This window comes from Helobdella robusta (genome assembly GCF_000326865.2).
Source record: "Helobdella robusta unplaced genomic scaffold HELROscaffold_5, whole genome shotgun sequence".
Lineage (NCBI taxonomy): Eukaryota > Metazoa > Annelida > Clitellata > Rhynchobdellida > Glossiphoniidae > Helobdella > Helobdella robusta.
This window is the reverse complement of record NW_008705254.1, coordinates 5,135,474-5,156,622: the sequence shown is the minus strand read 5'-3', so window position 1 is coordinate 5,156,622 and position 21,149 is coordinate 5,135,474. Positions and strand designations below refer to the sequence as shown.

Sequence of the window (21,149 nt, the reverse complement as noted above, 5' to 3'; positions counted from 1 at the left end):
GAGAGAGAAAGAATTGTTTGTATGTGTGTGTGTGATTGTGTGCGTATGTTTGAGGATTGGTTGGTCTGTCTGTCAGTATTTGATTGTATAACGATAATAACTTTAATACAGACATACTGACGTCATTACAGGCATCATATCACAACAACATAACATCATTACAACAATTCATCAGCCCATCGCAACAACATCAACACACGCAGCCTTGTCTGAGACTTTCAATACATAAAAAGAAGCAGTTGATGAAGATCGTACTAGCGACTAACATTCTTCTTCTCTCCTTATCGGTTAGCTAGTTTATTGACCGACCGACCGACTGACTGACCGACTGACTGAAAAAAAAAATTCAAAATCCTAAATAACCTCCCTTACTGCATACAACCATTCAGCTTGTAGCACTCAGTCTGACGATTATAATAATCCTGTGCTATCGTAAAAAACGTGGGAGCAATCTCACTCAACCAGCCATGGCCACCCTCCACAATCCAGCCCCGCCCAGTGGGATAGCCGAAAGTGCCAGTGAAGAACTTGACGCACCCGTGAAAGGTAAAAAACAGAGAAAAAAGTAAAATGGGTCCTAGAAAAAGTAGGAAAAGCTGAAAAAAGGAGCAGTTTCAGAGAAAAATTGACTTTTTATTTGATTAATGGCTTGGTTAATGACAATTAAATGGACGTCTATGAGTTTCTGACACTTTTTTGCCAAATGAGTTTCTAAAAAAAATTTAGTTTTGTTTTGATAAATTGTTTTTCAAACATAACCAACTACATGTTTGTTGTTTATAATGTTTTTATGGGAAAAAAAATTACTAAAATATTTCTTCGACGGTAGCTGTTGTGAACGCATAAGATCTTTTCGTCATTTCAACAGTAATTCAGTAAAAACAACTTTGTATGTATAGTCTAAAAACTTAGTAATAGGGTCTTAAATGTTCTGTATGTGTCTTGTGCCTATGAATTTGCTATCTTCACACTTATCACTATTTTTAATTAACAACCAAACAACCTATTAAACAACCAAATACTAATAAAAATAATAATTTTTAAAAATAAATGTTAATAAATATTTATAAATAAAATTTATTATTTTATAAATAATATGAACCCAAATGACAAAAATAGTTTCAGAAACGCAGCTGCTAATAGAACAAAACATAAACACAAATATTTTTTTAAACATTTCTCATCAAGTATTTATCTCGAAATATTTTAAAAACAAGACTAAACTTTAAAATTGTACTTAAAATCCAACAACAATGAAAGAAGGTGTCAATACAACCAACGGTACGTAAGTACTTACGTAACATAAAACCTCGACAATATTACAGCTAATAGAAAAACTACACAAATACAATAGGCTATAACTAGACCAGTGAAAATCACATTAAAAATTATTTTAACATGCGAATAATAAAATAAAACAATAAACATAATAAAAACAACAATGTAAATAATAAAAATAATAATAAAATAACCAAAAAATGACCGTAGATATGACCGTAGATGGCGCGAAAATACCGGAAACAATTGAAGAAGGTAAAAACTCAATGAACGTTACGATTGGTTCGGAAAATAATAACCAACCAGAAGAGCAGGCAGCTCCGAACATAATTTTAAGAAAAATTTACAAGAGGAAAAAGTATTTGAAGACGGCTATTTATGTTCTTTCTGGGTTTTGCATGGTTGGTTGTCGGGGTTTGGAATAGTTTTGTATATTTTACAAGTGGAATAAATACCTGAAGACTGCGTTGTTTGTTCTTTCTGGGTTTTGCATGGCTGGTTGTCGGGGTTTTGTATAGTTTTGTATATTTTACAAAAGGAATAAGTATCTAAAGATAGCGTTGTATGTTCTTTCTAGGTTTTGCTTGGTTGATTGTTTAGTTTTTGCCTATTTTTTGTATGTTTTTTGCTTTTTTCGTTTTTATCTAAAAAAAATATATAAAGGTTTAAAAATTTTATTAAGGCATTGTACATAGGCTTGGGAATCCAAATGACCGTGAGGTCAGTAGATAGGATGGTCCTTATCATTAAGTGTTCAATGGTGTCCGTTGCCCTGGCCTGCGGGGTATACGGAGTGATGAAAGAAAAGTTGAAGTTCATCCTTGTTGTTAGTAGCCTTATTTTTATTGGTTTTGTTAGTTTAATTAATCATTTGCTCGTTCATCGAATCGCTTATTTTTTGATTATCCATCCATCAATCTATCCATGCATTCATTCATATATCTATCCAACCGTCAATTTTTCATTCATTTATTCATTCATTCGTTTGTTCATTCGTTCGTTCGTTCGTCCGTTTGTCCGTTCATTCATTCAATCATTCAGTTTGGGTTGTTGACAATCTCCATTACGATGGAGACGACGGTGGTGTGCATATTCATTTTCGAAGAAACGAGAAATGTGAGTGGATGATTTCGGTAGTGATGACGACGACGACGATGGCGAAACAGATGATGATAATGATGATGATGATAATGATGATGATGATAATGATGATGGTGATGATGATGATGATGATGAAACACCAGACCACAAAGGCAGCGTTCGAGCAGTACAAATACTACATAGACACGTACGAAATGCTGAACAATGAGGACTTATTCTTCTTAAGCGATATCCACAGAGATGTTGCTATCACTAGTTTATTCAAATTGACTTTATTTATTTTTTTTTAGATTATTAATTAATTCTATGTAATGATTTAATTTATTTATTAGTTGTGACTAATTGGTTGTGAATATTACACAAATAATTATTTAATTGACTGATTAAGGTGATTGTAAACTTTAATTGAATGAATAATAATCACATAAATATAATAAATGAATGAATAAGATAGGTTTTCGACATAATTATTTGAAGTTTAAAACAAAAACCTTGCTAAACTTGTTGACCATTCAATTAACTAATCAATTATTCATTCATTAAAATAATTAAATAATTAATTAATTATTTTAATAGTTTAATTAGTTTATTCAAATTGCCAGGGTAAGTGTTGCGGCTTTCATAATCACACCGATTGGTTCGAGTCGGTCGGTTTTTCCGACTCGACAACCCTACCATATTCTTGCTGCTACCAAAAAAAACGCAATGCACCGAGGAAGTGTAACATCACCACTACCGAATTTCTAACAAGGGTTTGCTGTATTTTTTGGTTGTACACGGGTTTGAGTTGAACGGGGTAAAGCCCTCTAGCCCATTTTGGAATAACAGCAGTTTTTTTTATATAAAATTATTGCGACATTATTGCACCCAAATGAAATTATCGGATTATGAAATTATGAAATTATTATTATTTGTTACGATCATCATCATCGTCACCATCATCATCGTCACCATCGACATCGTCATCATCATCATCATTATCATCATCATCACCATCTATCTCCACCGCCACCATCATCATCATCGTTACAATCATCATCCCAGCCATGCAAACAGTTTCTGATCGACCTGAAGAAAAACCACAACTGGATATACTTGGTCGTCCTATGTTTATTGCTCACTCTACTGGTCGGTAATTATAATAATAATAATAAAATAATAATAATAATAATACATTCATAATTAAATCTATTAATATAATCATATTTATAATAATAAAATAAATTATAGTTGATAACAGGCCTGCTGTCGATACTGTTGGTCGTGTGCGTAGCGAAAAAGAATAACCTTCAACCTACATCAACTGGCCCCATCGAATCCAATGATATCATCATGGAGAAGAAGAGGAAGAAGAGAGAGGAGACAAAAAAGATGAGAGAGATGCTGGATTAGGAAGAGAGAGAGAAAGAGAAAGAGAGAAAAGATAGTGATGGAGCAAGAAAAATAGGAAAAGACTTAGGGAGAAAAGAAAGTGTGAAAGATAGAAATAGAGAACTTGGATGAAAAGTTAGAGAGAGGGAAAGAGAGAAAGAGAGAGAGAAAGAGAAAAAAAAAGAAAAAAAGAGAAAAAGAAAGAGAGAGAAAGAGAGAGAGAGAAAGAGAGAGAGAGAAAGAGACATAAAGAGAAAATCATAGGTAAAGACAGATGTCTTTATCTATTATATTTACTTATTAACACGTCTTATACCCAATTTGACAACTTGATGAACAAAACTGTCTGATAATTGTTTTCATAATCATGAATTCAACATACCGTTTATGTATTTATAGGAAGGGATAAATTTAATTGATAATAATTCTAGCAAAATAAATATAAATTATATAAAATAAACGTGAAACTAGACCGACTAAGATTATGAAATATCCAAAAAGTGCAGTTTAGGTATAATGAATTTAAAGTTTTCAAAAAATCACTTCGAAAATTTTTCAAAAATTTTATTCAAAATTTCAGAAAAGCAAATGGTAATAGAAAATTTAAATAATTAGTTAATAAATAAATAAATAAATTAATTGATTAATTATATTGTCTCATTTGTCTCAGAAAATAAAATCCAATCATACGCTCTTCTATCTTCTGTTTACAAAACAAAATGTCCAAAATATCAACTCGTTATCATCGCAATAATTTTTTTAATCGGTGTTATTAATGTTAGAAACGTCAACTTCTTTTAACAGATGTGATAATGATATAACTAGAAATATAATTATTATGAGATAATTATTATTATTAAGTGCTATTATATAATAACTATTAAGCGTTTGTAGTAGCTGTTTCGTTGAGGCACCATACATTTTCTCAATTATTAATATCGTTATCTTTATTGTCATCATCATCGTCGTCGTCATCATCATCACAATTATCATCATCATCCTCCTCGTCTCCATCCCAGATGAATCAACCTCGAAGGTCACCCGTCACAAGACCTCAGAAACCAACAGCAACTAAAGATGGAAAAAAGAGATGTGCGTACGTCCTATCAGTTACTCACTCACTCACTCTCTCACTCACTCACTCAAATAAAAATTTTAAAATCAATCCATCACTTAACTATTTTTATATCTTATTAATTTACAATTCATCAATTAATTTATTTAAATTTATCTCTCTTAAACTTTAAATTTACACAATTAATAATTAATTGTGTGGTTAATTGATTTATAGATTAATTGATTGATTTAAATTTGTCTCTCTGAAAGCTAATCTGTCAGTAGCAAATACCGACGCCAGTGAGCAGCCAAGTAGTCACCAAGTATGTGATCGCACATTCGCTATGTTTCTGGTGGACAAAAAATGGGAAGCCTTGTTTTGTATCTCCGCCATCTTTAATGTTGTATGTATGTATGTAAGTATGTATGTATGTATGTATGTATGTATGTATGTATGTATGTATGTATGTATGTATGTATGTATGTATGTATGTATGTATGTATGTATGTATGTATGTTAAAACCAAAACATGATGAGTGACACTGAACCGTCAAACATCAAGTAACAAATGGATTAACACTTTGATTTGTCGTTAATTGCACATGTATGTATGTATGTATGTATGTATGTATGTATGTATGTATGTATGTATGTATGTATGTATGTATGTATGTATGTATGTATGTATGTATGTATGTATGTATGTATGTATGTATGTATGTCTGTATGTATGTTTTCATGATTGCTTCTATGTATGTTTGCATGGTTGTACGTATGTTTGTTTGTTAGCTAAAATTTACATCATCATCATCAACATCATCATCATCATAATCATCATCATCATCAACAACATCATCAACATCATCATCATCATCGCCAGGTAATGTCTATGGGCGCTATGATAATGATGCTCTTTTACAGGCAGTTATTTGTTGACTTCCTGTTCATCTTCATCATCATGACGTCATCCCTCATAGTGATGTACGCCATCGGAGGGGTGGGGCTTGTCATGAGGAGTTCGGTGGTCTTATCTTTGGTGAGATTTGATTGGCTGGTTTTTAAATGTAAAGATTTTGTTAACCGGTTTTTAAAACTATGCCTATGATTGGTTAATTCAGTATCTTGTTTTTGAAACTAAACACTAGTGGTTTATAAAATGGAAAGATTTTTTTATAAAAAATGACGACTGATTGGCCAGTTGTGGGGCTACTGGCTAGTGTTTAAATCTAATCATCTGATTGGCCGGTTGAGTGGCCGGTTTATAAAAACCAGACATTAGATTGGTTAATTTTTTAATGTAATACTTTAATTGACACGATCTAATTATTTAAATATCTAAATATTTGGTTGATTTTTGTAACATTTAATTGGTTGGTTAATAATTAATTTAGGTTAATTGGTTGATTTATAAACAAATAAATGACCCATTAACTGATGAACGACCCCAACATTTTGACCTGACCTATTAACCTAGTTTTCGGTGATATTTTTCTTCCTTGGCATCATCTATTTTGTTAGCGGTACTCTCATTGGCCAACTGTCCAAAAGCGAAAGTGTTCGTATATCTTTGTATGCTTTTTTATATCTTTATACGCGTTTGTATATTATTGTATACTTTTGTTCATCATTGTATTTGTTTTTATAGTTTTGTAGACTTTTGTATGCGTTTGTATGTGTCTCTCTACGCTTGAAAACGTTCGCGTATTTTTGTGTAACTTCTTAAAGTTCAATATTTTATTTGTTTATGTTCTTAAATCTTTGTATTTGTTTGTATGTGTTTGTGCTCGCTTGCATACCCATAAACAAAACATACATACGCCAATATATAAAACTACCTAAGTATGTGTATGCACAAACCTACAAACAAACATATATTCATCCATAAAAACAAACTAACATACACACAAACGAAACGAAACGAAATTTTATTTGCTTCATAAAATTAAAAAAAAATTTTAATGATAAGAAGCGGACTGACCATGATAAAATTCTTATTGGAATTTATCGAGCATGGCCAAACTTACATACATACATACATACCCCACAATAAAAACATACATACAAACATACAAACACACAAACATGCATACGTACATACATACATACATACATACAAACAAACAAACAAACAAACAAACAAACAAACAAACAAACAAACAAACAAACAAACAAACAAACAAACAAACAAACAAATAAACAAACAAACAAACAAACAAATAAACAAACAAACAAACAAACACACAAACAAACAAACAAACACACAAACAGTCTTTGGAATACATGATAACAAACAGGACCTTGCAGTACATCGCAGGTGCCAATGAGGATTACATCATCCTCATCCAACAGACGGTAGTAGTTATGAAAGATTTTTAAAAAATATTTGTTAGTGAGATAGCCTAGCGGTAAAACGCCCGTCTCTTACGTCACAGTGGCTGGTTTTGAACGCAGAGTCATTCACTTCATTTCTATCATGTGACTGAGAATTTGAAGTATCTTAATTTTTTCTGTAGTTGTCTAACATTCTGAATTGGACTTGTTGACATGTTGGGTTTTATTGTAATAAAAAATTTGTTATTATTATTGATATATTTTATTATAATTTAATGTATAAGATACCTTGCTGTGGTTTCCACGATTATATGGATTGGAAATTGAACAAGAAGTATTCTGACAACCCATCACTCTGCCCACATCCTGCTGCTATGAGAACCAGCATTTGGGATGTTTCACGAATAATTCATCGTTTATTGTTGCGGTTGGTTCGCTGATTAGTTGGTTGATTGGTCGATTGATTGGTTGATTGGTCGATTGGTTGGTTGGTTGATTGGTCGATTGATTGGTTGGTTGGTTGATTGGTTGGTTGGTTGATTAGATTGTTGGTTAGTTAATTGATTCATAAAATTAACAATTGCTCCGTTCATTGTTTTTTATACTTCCATTTGAGTTAACTTTTTCAACTTTGAAAGTTTAAACTTTTCAAACTGACACTATTCATTTTAAATTATATATTTTTTATATTAAACACAAACACACATACACACACAAATATACCAACACACACACGCACACGCACACACACAAACATCAACCAACACACAACGCGTTGTTAGGGTTGCAGAGAAGGCTTAGTGTTAGCACAGAAGAAATCATGCGAATTTTTGGCCCTGGCTCTCTTCTCCACAAGTCTCATCTCAGTTTGTATAGCATTTTTTGGGTTAGGATTAACATTATTTATATGGTATAATAACGGTGTGATGGTGTATTGGGTTAAAGACGTCTGGTCTTTTGCTGCAGTGTATGACTTTGGACGCAAAGAAAGCCGAAGATGAATTTTCATAACGGTTGATTGATTAATATTTAATTAAATTATATAATCGATTAATTTACATTAATAATTTATTATTTTTTTAACAAATTAATTAATTAATTAATTGGTTAATTGATTAATTATTCAATTAAAAGCTGCTAGCCTTGGTTGCCTCGTGCGTCGTCACATATAGGTATAGGAAAAAACAAAGAACGTGAACCTAATTAATATTTTCTTTCTCCCTCTCTCTCTCTCTCTCTCTCTCTCTCTCTCTCTCTCTTTCCTCTCTTATCTTTCTCCATTTCTCTCCATTTTTCATTTTTACCTCTCTTTCTCATTCTCATATTCTCTTCATACCTCCGTTGAAAACACGTTTAAAATTCAAATGACGTCATGATGGGATTGATGTATAATTATTTTCATTGATTTCTTTGTTTGTTTGTCTATGTTTTTGTTTCCGTAACGAACTTTTCTAAATTAATTTTTATAGAAGAATTTGAAGAGAAAAACATTTATTTGAAATTTGTTTGAATTGCGAATGTAGTAAATAGATAAATATATTCAATATTACATTAGCGTATTGATAGTTAAACTCAAATTGTGTAATTTTACTCAAAAAAAAACTGTATAATAGATATACACAGTAGTAATATGTAAACTTGATACCTAAACGCGGTAATCAGTTGTAATTTAGTATTCTAAATAGTTAGTAGCCAAGCAATTTCAATTTTAGTAAATCATCGTCATTCTGGGGCTGCTACAGAAGATGTAGTAACTTTTGTAGAGAAATTTCTTTAAAAATGTCTTTCTCTGTATTGCAATTTTTGTCGAGTTTTTAGTAAACCATAAAATAGAGAAGTAATTTTACTAAAGTTGATAAAGAAACTGTTACTATCACTTATCTTTTTTTGGTTTTGGCATTGTTTTGGAAAAAAAAATTGAAAAATTGAAAAGTTAGTAGTTGATTTGATCCGCTCTTCTTGTCATCGTCAGTTTCATTATCATCATCATTATAACTACTATCATTATCATCATAAACACCGTCATATCAACATCATCACCATCATCGCTATCACCCTCGTCATTATCATCATCATCATCATCACCGTTATCATCATCATCATCTTCATAACTACTATCATCGTTAACATCGTCCTATCAACATCATCACCATCATCATAATTACATCATCATTATCATCATCGCCGTCATCATGATTACATCATCATTATCATCATCATCATCACCGTTATCATCATCATCATCTTCACTATCACCTCATATACAGTGACCATAATAACGCCAGCTCATAGGAATCTCATAGTGGAGACTGGTTCGACCTTCAAGGATATGGGCATCGTAGTCATTCTCATCATCATAGCGGTCTGATGATGATTGTGATGATGATGATGACAATGATGATGGTGGTGATGATAGTGATGACGATGGTAATGATGGTGATAGTGATGATGATGATGATAGTGATGAGGATGATAGTGATGATGATGATGATGATGATATTGGTGACAGTATTCATGATGAAGGTTATAATAGATTAAGATGATTAAAATTAAAAGTTTGACGACGACATTTTGGCGATAATGATGACGACGATGATGATGATCACAATCGCCACCACTACCACTACTACCACCACCCCACTACCACTACTACTACCACCACTACTACCACCACTACTACCACCACCATTACCACCACCACCACTATCGTCATCATCGTCACCATCAGTTTAGCGGTTTTTTCAACTTCTACATCCTGATAAACAACAACGACGAACCAGACGAGGCCTTCCAGTACAAGCACTTCAGCATCTACTACTACATCATGTTCTGCTGCTTCCAAATTTTCGCGGTCGTCGTCGGAGCAGCGCTTCTGCTCAAGAAGATGGTGGCTCTGGAATTGATCGTTGGTAGTGGCTGTGGATGATGATGATGATAATGGTGATGATGATGATGGTGATGATGATGATGGTGATGATGATGGTGATGATGATGGATCGGAAGGGAATGATGGAGATGGTTATGATGATAATAAGCGTGAGGATGATACTGATGATGATGGTGTTTGTGATAATGGTAATGATGATAATGATAATGATGATAATGATGATGATAATAATAATAATAATAAAAGAGTAATAGTAGCAGCAGTAGTAGTAGTAGTAGCAATAGTAGCAATAGCAGTAAAAGTAGCAGTAGTAGTAAATAGTAATAACAACAACAACAACAACAACAACAACAACAATAACAGCAGCATCAACAACAACAACCACAGTTTACTCTCCTCTTGATAACGCACATCATCCTGGTAGTTGTACAACTCTACATGACGGCGCGAAACATTAGTGAAGTTAGTTTGTAGTAAACTTTTTGTAGTATTTGTAGTAGTAATACATGGGGGGTTGTAGTATTTGTAGTAGCAATACATGGGAGGTTGTAGGTGCAACCAGAGGGTAGGCAGAACCAGGGAGTAGGTAGAGCCAGGGGGTAGGTATAGTAAGGGGGTGTAGGTGCAGCCAGGGCGGGTAGACCCCACTTGGGATATATTTGTTAGTGCTGTGATTTTATAAAAAAAAATTTGTGTAAATTTTTATTTCAAACTTTTAGAATTATATTTATAGTTGTAAGAAGTGGCAAAGTTTTATGAGAGATTTTTATTGTATTTATTTTTTTATGATTTTTCAAAATCATTGTTGAAATGTAAAATGGTCAAAAAGTGATAGCGAACGAAACAACAACGACAACAACAACAACAACAAAAACAACAACGAAAACAACAACAACACAAACAACAACAACGAAGAAATAACTTGCTTGAATGAATGGTTGATTGAATGAATGAATGAATGTTTGAATGGACGGATAAATGATTGAATGAATGATTGATTGAAACAGGTGGACGGAGTATCGGAAAACGTGATGAAGTTTATGATATCCAACAAAGTATATCATGATAGGGTCTTCGTGATACAGTCAGAGGTGATGATGGTGATGTTGGTGACGATTATGATAATGATGGTAGTGATGAAAATGATTGATGATGATGAATATTCAAGACGACACACGACACACTTGAATCCAGTACTTCCTAGGCGCACACACACTCACATAAACACACGTGGAAACAAACATGCACACAAACACACACACACAAAATAAACATAAACACACGCATAAACATAAATCATTCTAACGCACTGAAAATTCGCACATACAAACACAAACAGAGCAAGTGTTGTGGAGCGAATTCTTTTCTAGAATGGTTCGACCAGCCCGGGTTCGATCGATCAAACGGCGAACTTCCCATCAGCTGTTGTCCACTGGATGTCGAAGATAAGTGCATTTTTTGGGAGGAAAAATTCTATCGGGAAGTGGGTTATGATAATAATTACGATGATGATGATGATGACGATAATAATGACTATTAAGGGCTGTAGTCACGTGTTGAAAGGGACCTACCGCAACTATTGGATACTGGCCTTGAGCTACAACACATGTCTCATCGTAGCGGTCGTTAGTGATGATGATGATGATGATGACGATGGTGATGATGATAATGATGATGGTGATGATGATGATTGTGGCGATGCCGGTTATGATGACGATAGTAATGTTGACGACGACGACGACATGATGATGATGATGTAACAACAACAATAATAAAAATAATAATAATAAGTACAACAAAACTACTACTACTACTACTACTGCTGCTGCTGCTGCTACAGCTGCTGCTATTATTACTACTACTAAAACTAATAATAATAATAATGAATATTTATTTTTCCAGTTATTGGTGCTGGCCATGCTGGCTGAATCCCTGATCAGCCCGCGTCGTGTGACTATGAACACACTACCAACGGACCCCCCGTCAATCGACCAATCATATCTCCCTCCTATGTGAATATTTCACTATCATTTTCCGTACTAATTTATAATTTAATTTAAATTTATTAATTTCTGGCATTGAATATTATTAGATTAAATTATTTTATTTTTTATTTCACGAGTTTGTTCCCTGTTTTAATTGTATCTTTTGGTTATTGAAAGTATGTCTCACGTTCTAAGGTTCAATTTTTGGTTCTTGAGAAAGTGAGGATTATTTTTAAATAAAAATAAATACTTATTTGGATTGCCAGACAACATTCACAGTATACAAAATTTTTAAGCCTTTAAATTAATCTCAATTGAATTAGATAGGAAGTAGTAGAAATTGAGCTATACAACTCGAATCAGCTATATTGAATTTTAGCTGTTTCCGATCTTGTTAAAAGTTCATTATAATGGAGATCAAGGCATATCGGTCTTGATATTTTCTAATGTTTCGGGGTATTTATGGGTTTCAGCTGTCTGTTTGAATGAACCAGTGAGACATGAAGTGTATGTGTGTGTCTGTGTGTTTGTTTGGTGTCTATGTGCTTATTTTTATGTCTGGAAGTGGCAAATAACGAGACTTGCACTGTTGTTAGGCGGTTGTTTGTCGAAGTTAACTTTTTACTGCCTGTACGTATTTCACTTAAAACTGTTTACTCTATGTAAATATTTTGATTTCTGATGCAACTTTTTAATACAAAAAACAACAAAAAAAACGTAAAATCCGTTTATATTTGTTAAAGTTTCTAATTTTATTGATGATAAATTTTAATTTTTTACCATCTAAATTGAAAATTGTTACTTGGGCGATAATGAAGAAAAGCAAAGCGCCGCTCACTACAACATCGGCAACAAACGGCAAGAAACAGGGAGCGATAAAGAAGCAGAAAACGCAGACGATTCCGAGTTTGATTGAGGCGGTTGCGATCGGCAGTGGCCACCATGGCACACCCATGTGTCTCGTCGTCAGCATGTCACATTTCAAGTTAGTAGTTGGAGACGGTTTGATTTGTGATTATTTTAATTAATTTTAATTAATTGGATTTAATAATTGAATGGTTGATAATTGATTGAGGAATTGACTGATTGATTGACTGGTTTAATTTAAAAAATTTTTTTTTAATTTCGAGAATTTCTACCCGCAATGTTCTTCAACAAAATACACACTAAAATAAATCAGATACATGTTCAATTGTGGCGAAGGCACTCAGAGAATTGCTACAGAACATAAGTAATTATTATTATTATTATCATTGACTGACTGTTTGACAGACTGACTAGATCCTAGATTAATATTCGATTGATCAATTGATTCACCAATTGCTTCACCAATTGTTTCACCAATTGATTCACCAATTAATTCACCAATTGATTGTTTCATTAAACATCCAGAAAGTTAAAAGGTGCTAACAGAGTGTTTTTAACGAATGCAAATTGGAGGAACGTAGGGGGTTTAATAGGTCAGTAGTGGTATTGTTTTAATGTTAGTAATTAGTAATTTTTGCAGTATTTGTAGACTTAGTAGATGTAGTAGTACTAACTTTAGTAGTACTAATTGTAGTAGTAATAAATTAATTTCAAATATAAACATCACTTAGGTCTATCGCTGACCTTTGAAACAGCGGAAACGAAGCAGATGTTCATCCACGGTCCGCCTAATGTGGTCTGTTTGGCGATCTTCTACATCACTACCGCCTGCCATGTTTTTTATTTTGTTACACACACATACGCACACGCATGCATAGAAACGTTTACTCACATACACACACACCTATGCACCTATATATTCACACACTGGTGTACATTTATGGTTATAATTTTTAATGGTTTCATTTTGGTTTTGAATGAATTTTTATTAATAATAATAATAATAATAATTAATTGGTTTTAATTTACTGGTGTTGAAAAAATCCATATGTCCATTTCTTTCCTTTTAGGAGCATCACATTTCTTCATCAAGAAATTTTTCAAAATTCGAAAATATTGAAATAGGTTTGTTGGCATTATCTTTGAAACGACATAGCCACGCCTATGCCCGCACACACACACACACACACATGCACACAAATACACACACACACATTCACATATGCACACACAAATACCTACACAATGCAAATAAATTTATTTGACCTTAAGAAGTTAAATAAATTTCTTTTCATTTCTTTTGTAAGGCACTCCTGTGCAGTTACACACATAAGCATACATACATACATACAAATAAACATACAAACAAACATACAAACAAACATACTTACAAACAAACAAACATACATGTAAGGCACTCCTGTGCAGTTACACACATAAGCATACATACATACATACAAATAAACATACAAACTAACATACAAACAAACATACAAAAAACATACTTACAAACAAACATACATACAAACAAACAAACTAACATACAAACAAACATACAAACAAACATACGAACAAACACACATACAAAAAACATATATACAAAGAAACATGCAAACGAACATGCAAACAAACATACAAACAAACATACAAACGAACAAACAGTCAAAGAAGAAATAACATCAGAAAAATTCACTGACACAGCTATGACCATTGAATACATCCCACTATCAAATGGTGCTGATGATGATGACGATGTCGGGCCTGGTAATGATGTTATATTGATGATGATGATAGTGGTGATGATGATGGTCGTTTTATAACTATTTATAATAATTTTATAATAATTATAATTATAGTTACTGTTAAAAAGATGAAGCTATCAAAAGAAGCTGTTGCTATCAATTCTGTTGCTTATCTATGCAAGGTCTAATACCTTCATCATCGTCGTTGTCGTCGTCATCATCGTCGTCGTCTTCATCTTCATCATCATCGTCGATCGCTTTTATTATTGTCACTTTCGTCATCACTGTTCTTCTCCCTCCATCATAATCACATTTGCTATCGTTTTCAACCTCATCAATGATATTATTATTATTATTATTATTATTATTTTTTTATTGCCACAAGCCCCATGCCAAGCAGAGGAGCGTTGATCTTGCAAAATGTGTTGAGCTGAACGTCCCAGCGTTAGTATTGTTGTCGTAGTAGTAATAGTAGTAGTAGTAGTAGTAGTAGTAGTAGTAGTAGTAGTAGTAGTAGTAGTAGTAGTACTTGTAAGTAGTAGTAGTAGTAGTAGTAGGTAGTAGTAATAGCAACAATAGTAATAATAATAATAATAATAATAGAAGTGTTGAGAGTTGTAGTTTTCGTTGTGCTTATGATGATGCTGTTTGGTGTTTTTGTTTTGATGGGAGTTATTTCTGTTCCTATTTTTATCGCTATTATTATTTTTATTATTGTTATTTTTGTATGTTATCATCATTATTATTGTTATAGGGGTCCACACTTGGCCCTTTTAAAAGAAGGGCATGAGGTCATTCTGCCTGGTACAGATCGGTTGGTTAGTTGTGGTGGTGGTGAGGTTTTGATGTTATTATTATTATTGTTAATATTATTATTGTTTTTGTTGTTGTTTTTATTATTGTCATTGTTGTATTTACGATTTTCCAGATAAAACCAGACGATGTGCTGTCAAAGTGCGAGCCAAACCATTGTTTCCTTGGTTGGTTAAATGAGATTATCATTTTTGTCATCATCATCTTAGTTATCATCATAGTCTTTTTCATCATTATCATTATTGTTTTTTTTATTTAATTCATTTTTCTTTGTGTTATTCTCTTTCTCTCTCTCATTTATTCATTGCATTTTTGTCTGCGCTTTTTTGAAAAATTTTAAATAAAGCGCTAGATATTTACTTATAATAATAATAATAGTAGTAATAATAATCGTTATCAACGTCATCATCATCACCGTCATCATTATCATCACCATCACCACCATCATCATCATCAGTTGTAGAATGCTCGTCATTGGGGCACGTCCGTTGTGTGACTTCATCACCAATCTTATCACCGTACATGAATCACGGTAATGATGATGATGACGATGATAGTGATGACGATGATGGTGATAACGATGAGGATGACGATGATGATGATTGCGATACCATTCAAAATAACATTAACGGTAAGAAGATGTGTCGAAATCTGACGTTCATTACCAAGTTTTTTTTCTCTCATCTCATATTTTTTCAGATGAAAAAACTTCCCTGTCGACTCTGTCGCCACCACCGCCACCTCAGTCGTCGTCGTTATCACCTCTCAATCTTATCATTCATTTCACTCACTCCTCAATCATGTCTCACCCACTCTATCAAACATGGATGAAGAGGTTATTGTTATTATTATTATTATTACATTATTATTGTTATTATTATTATTGTTGTTGTTGTTGTTGTTATTATGGTTATCATTACCATGATATAGCCCAACTTCTAACAACAGTTTCAGAAACAGTGAAAACATTCATCACATGGTCCTGAATGAGAAGAGCATTGATAACTTCTTATCAACGACAGCAGCTTCGAACGTTACCACAAATACTACAACGGAAGATGCCACAACGATCTTACTAGCAGCAGTAGCGCCAGTAGCTACCGCAAACGCTACTGCAGAGGAAAAGTTTCAGTATGGAATGTTTCCAACTTCTACAACGTTAACAACACTGGACACGGAGGCTATGTTTAAATTGCAGACATACTTCCACCTCATCCATCCTTTCATCTTTCCGTCTCTACCTTACGTGAGAATGAGTTAATTTTTAAATTAAACAACTAATTTTTTTATATTTTATCACAGTTGGCATGTTAGCTCAGATGGCAAGGTTGCTACTTTTCGCTTTGTCTTTGCGCACAGTGACCTGCTTCGAATGCCGTCTGCTTGAAATTTAAAAAGCTGTATAGTATTTGCGTCGTGTGGTGTGGTGTGGCGCCGTGTGGTGTGGTATGGCGCCGTGTGGTGTGGTGTTGCGTCGTGTGGTGTGGCGCCGTGTGGTGTTGTGTGTGTGTGTGGTCACAAAAGTTTAACCATGCGTTTTAAAAGATGCGTTATATAGAGCAAAAATGTTTATACCAAGAAATGAAGAAATAATTTTGTAATGGTAATAATTATATTAATTATAACGATCCATAATTATTTTAATAACTTTATAACGTTGATATGTCGATGGCGAACAGCAGAGCCTACGAAAACAGCAACTTTCATCAGAAAATGACTTCAGCATAGACAGTAAAATAATGAGTGATAATAAGAATAATATGATCAAATATGCAGCAACGAATGCTAAATTCATTATGAGGCCGGTGTCCGAAAGTCCGTTCAACTTGTTAGTGATGATGGTGGTGATGATGTTGTTGTTGTTGTCTGTTCTTTGTTGTCACTGTCTGTTCTTTGTTGTTACTGTATTGATGACGATGATAATAATAATAGTTATTATTATTATTATAACAACAATAATAACTATAGTGACCAGTGTATATCAATAAATCCCAAATCGTACGTTGACGAACTTATCGAGAGAGAAGATGGACTGAAGGAGTTTCTGGACGAGTGGAGGAATAAAAATAACTTCAACCCACGTAACTATTATCATTGATATTGTTTTGTTATTATTGATGCTATTATTATTAATTATTATTATTAATTAGGGCAGTAATTAATTAATTGTCCGAGATAATTTCTAAGTAGCAATTCTCCTAATTAACAGCTTCGCCAGTTAGTACAAACAATCCAGAAATACTTTTTCTCGGTACTGGCTCTGCAGTACCAAACAAGTACCGCAACGTCAGCTCTGTATGGCTTAATCTAGGGTATTGTATTGTGTGTTGTGTGTTTTGCTATATGTTTTGTTGTTTTATGTGTATTTGTGTGTTTTGGTGAGTGTTTTGCTGTTTTATGTGTATTTGTGTGTTTTTCTATATGTTTTGTTGTGTTATGTTGTATTGTATCAATTGTGTGAATGTTTAAACTCGCGTGTAAATAAACAAACATGCACATACATATATTCACACGCACACACACGCACGTGCTCGCACACGGACAAACACACAAACGCGACATCTAGAAACGGGAAATGTTTTGTGATGGACGCTGGTGAAAATTCCTACGGTCAGTTGTTACGTCATTATGGGGTGAAGAAGGGTCAAGGTAAGTTGGCCGACCTCGCAGGGGCCTTCGTGTCACACCTACATGCTGATCATCACCTGGTTGGTTGGTTGGCCGGTTGGTTGGTTGGTTCATTAATTGATTGAGTGATTGGATATTTGATTTAATGATTGGTTTGTTGATTGATTGGTAAGTTGGTTAGTTGATCGTGTGATTGGTTGGTTAGTTGATTGATTGAGTGATTGATTAGCTGTTTGTTTGATTGGTTGACCAGTTAGTTAATCTACCGATTGTAATTAGATGATTTAATGCAGGGGTGGACAAACTTTTTGCTGTGAGGGCCGCATTGAGAACTATTTTACCTTTAAAGGGTCGCATATGTACTTAAAGAGCAAATATTTTTTGACCCTGTGAGAATTTTTTTAAGATTTGTGGCCCCTGACGACCTTTTTTCGGCGAACAGGGCCTCGCGGGCCGCATAAAATAGCCTCGCGGGCCGTAGTTTGCCCACCCTTGATTTAATTTAATGTAATGAGTAACCTATATATTTAACCAATTATCCAATTACTAACTCACCGCCAGGGCCTAATTGGATTCGCCCTAGAGAGACATAATTACATGAAAAGTAAACAAAATAACAAGAATGACGTCATCGTCAATGGCAAAGATGATGACGATGCTAATGTTAATGATGGTGGTGATGATCGTTTAATCGTAATTGCCCCGAGAGCATTGTATAGATGGTATAGTTCAATTCACTGTGACGATATACCCATTCTGGATTCTATTGAGTACGTGTGTGTGTGTGCGTGTGTGTGTGCGTGTGTGTGTGCGTGTGTGTGTGTGTGCGTGCGTGTGTGTGTGTGTCAACAACATCTTCATGGCTGGCAACATCATCATTGGTGGTGATAATGAGGATGATCGTCATTATTATGGACAGATTCATTGCGTCAGAGAGTTTGCACGTAGGAAGGCGGGAGAGAGCAGCAGACGACGTGGTTGTCGTCAGTCCTTCTTATGAGAAACTCCTCAAGCTGACCGGTCTCAAGAAGGTCATCATTAGTTATTACGTCATCGTCCGCGTCACGTCATCATCATCATCATCATTGTTGTTGTCATCATCATCATCGCTGTCATCATCATCATCTTTGTCATCAACAACATCATTGTTAATATCATTGTTATCATCATCATCATCGTCGTTGTCGTTAGCAACATCATCATCATCATTAATGAATCATCATTAATGGCATCATCATCACTATCAAGATTGAAACAGTAAGAGTTGAGCACACGCAACATCCACACGGCTTGGTGTTACACGGTGGTAACGATAACGATGATGATGATGATGAGAAAGGGAGTGATAACGATAATGATAACAGAGGTTTAAGTAATGATAATGATGATGATGTCAAATGTGGATGGAAGTTGGTTTACTCTGGTGATACCATGCCGTCCAAGAACCTCATCGAAGCAGGTGGTGGTGATGATGACGATGATAATTCCATTGGTGATGATAATGATGATAGCTCTAATGATGATGATGATGATAACTCTAATGATGATGATGATGGCTGGGTGGTTCTTATTGTAGAGAATATTGATGGCGACGATGGTGATATAATTGGAGGAATGAGGATTAAAGTGGTAATGATGATGATAATAGTGGTGGTGATGATGATGATGATTAAGATAAAAACGTCATCATCATCATCATCTCCAACGTATTCAAACATGCTATGACGTCACAGGTAGGAATTGTGACGTGTTAATTCACGAAGCGACGTTTGACGCTAATAAGGAGGAGGAAGCTAGAGATAAAAAACATTGGTCGGTTAAACACACACGCACAAACACACAAACACTCACACACACAAACACTCACACACACACACAAACACATACGCGCGCGCACAACAGCACAAGTACACAGGCCATCGAGGTAGGCCGGCAGATGAAGGCCAGCTTCACCATCCTGACCCACTTCAGTCAGAGGTACGACAAACTTCCCATCTTCACTGACGTCTTTGGGGATGATGTTGGCGTGGCTTTCGATAACATGAGGGTAAGGGTTTTGAGTCTTATTATTATTATTGTTGTTGTTGTTGTTGTTGTTGTTATTATTATTATCAATACTGTTATCATTTTGTTATATTTGGTCTGTAAAACATTTATCCTTCAACAACCTTGTGACAGCAAATTTTAGCGAACTAACATAACTCCAGTCCGCATAACATCAAATTATGATTCTATAACCACCGACTTTAACATTAATAACAATTAAACCAATCATTTTCATTAAAATGACCTTCAGGTGACCTTGAAAGACCTTGCCACATTGCCGAAACTGGTACCGGCTTACAAGCGTATTCTGGCGTCCGAGTACTATGAGATGACTCAACAACTCGAGAACAAGCAGTTCAGAAAAGAATTCCTCGCGACAGCGGCAACGACAGTAGCAACAAAAGCAGCAGCCACGTAGCTGACAGCAGCTGTAGTGGTCGAGTTGTGGTGGTGATAAAAGCGGCTTCGTTGACGACCGAATTAAATCGTTAAATTTCTTTCTGTTGATTGTATGTAGTTCGTTATCTCGAACAATTCAGACTGGAGTTATTACGGAAATAAAATAAATTTATTTATTTAGAAAATTAAGAGGTTTTTTGTGTTTTTTATGTTGTTTGCGTTGGATTTATACAGTAGGTATTGTTATTATTATTTATATTATTACTAATTATTATTACTACACTTTGTCTTTTTATTTTGAAAAAACATAGAGCATTGTTTACAAACAAACAAACAAATGAATACCATAAAACTCACCGTAACACATTGTAATAGTGTTATAAGTATTTTATATTATAGGTACCTCCTGGCTTTAACTCGTTTATTAAGAAAGTTATTTATTTATGATTGATTGATAATTATAAGAAATTATGTAAGTTAATTAATATCAATATTTAAATAAATAAATAATGTTTACTCATTAATTTGAAAAATCAATTCGTAAAATTTTGGCTAAAAATAAATGAAAATCGTTTTTCGCAAATTAAACCTATAAAAGCATGTAAATCAATAAAATATTATTTTAATAATATTAATAATAGTAA

At 33.9% G+C, this 21,149-nt stretch overlaps 3 protein-coding genes across 3 annotated transcripts in view; all 3 read left to right on the top strand.

The window, feature by feature from the left end:
* The window catches only part of HELRODRAFT_163662 (hypothetical protein), a gene marked incomplete at both ends in the record, with an annotated part of 2,498 nt that extends 1,929 nt beyond the window's left edge, over positions 1-569 (top strand). The window contains 2 exons of the mRNA XM_009027479.1: positions 204-287; positions 390-569. Coding sequence (XP_009025727.1) covers positions 204-287; positions 390-569 — 264 coding nt within the window. The remainder of the gene's footprint in view (positions 1-203; positions 288-389) is intronic.
* Positions 570-5,413: 4,844 nt separating this feature from the next.
* On the top strand, positions 5,414-6,498 carry HELRODRAFT_67557 (hypothetical protein; the record flags this gene model as incomplete). Its single annotated transcript, XM_009026859.1, has 2 exons — positions 5,414-5,591; positions 6,362-6,498. The coding sequence occupies 2 exons, from the start codon at positions 5,414-5,416 to the stop codon at positions 6,496-6,498; spliced, it is 315 nt and encodes a 104-aa protein (XP_009025107.1).
* A 6,236-nt stretch (positions 6,499-12,734) lies between these two features.
* On the top strand, positions 12,735-21,068 carry HELRODRAFT_189299 (hypothetical protein). Its single transcript, XM_009027478.1, has 24 exons — positions 12,735-12,995; positions 13,403-13,470; positions 13,609-13,712; positions 13,948-14,002; positions 14,540-14,641; positions 14,734-14,801; positions 15,005-15,063; positions 15,374-15,437; positions 15,548-15,599; positions 15,890-15,964; positions 16,132-16,267; positions 16,381-16,678; positions 17,112-17,260; positions 17,401-17,513; positions 17,642-17,744; positions 17,999-18,140; positions 18,622-18,704; positions 18,738-18,830; positions 18,980-19,091; positions 19,309-19,519; positions 19,794-19,872; positions 19,963-20,107; positions 20,357-20,520; positions 20,574-21,068. The coding sequence occupies exons 1-24, from the start codon at positions 12,769-12,771 to the stop codon at positions 20,596-20,598; spliced, it is 2,727 nt and encodes a 908-aa protein (XP_009025726.1). The 5' UTR covers positions 12,735-12,768; the 3' UTR covers positions 20,599-21,068.
* Positions 21,069-21,149: the final 81 nt, after the last annotated feature.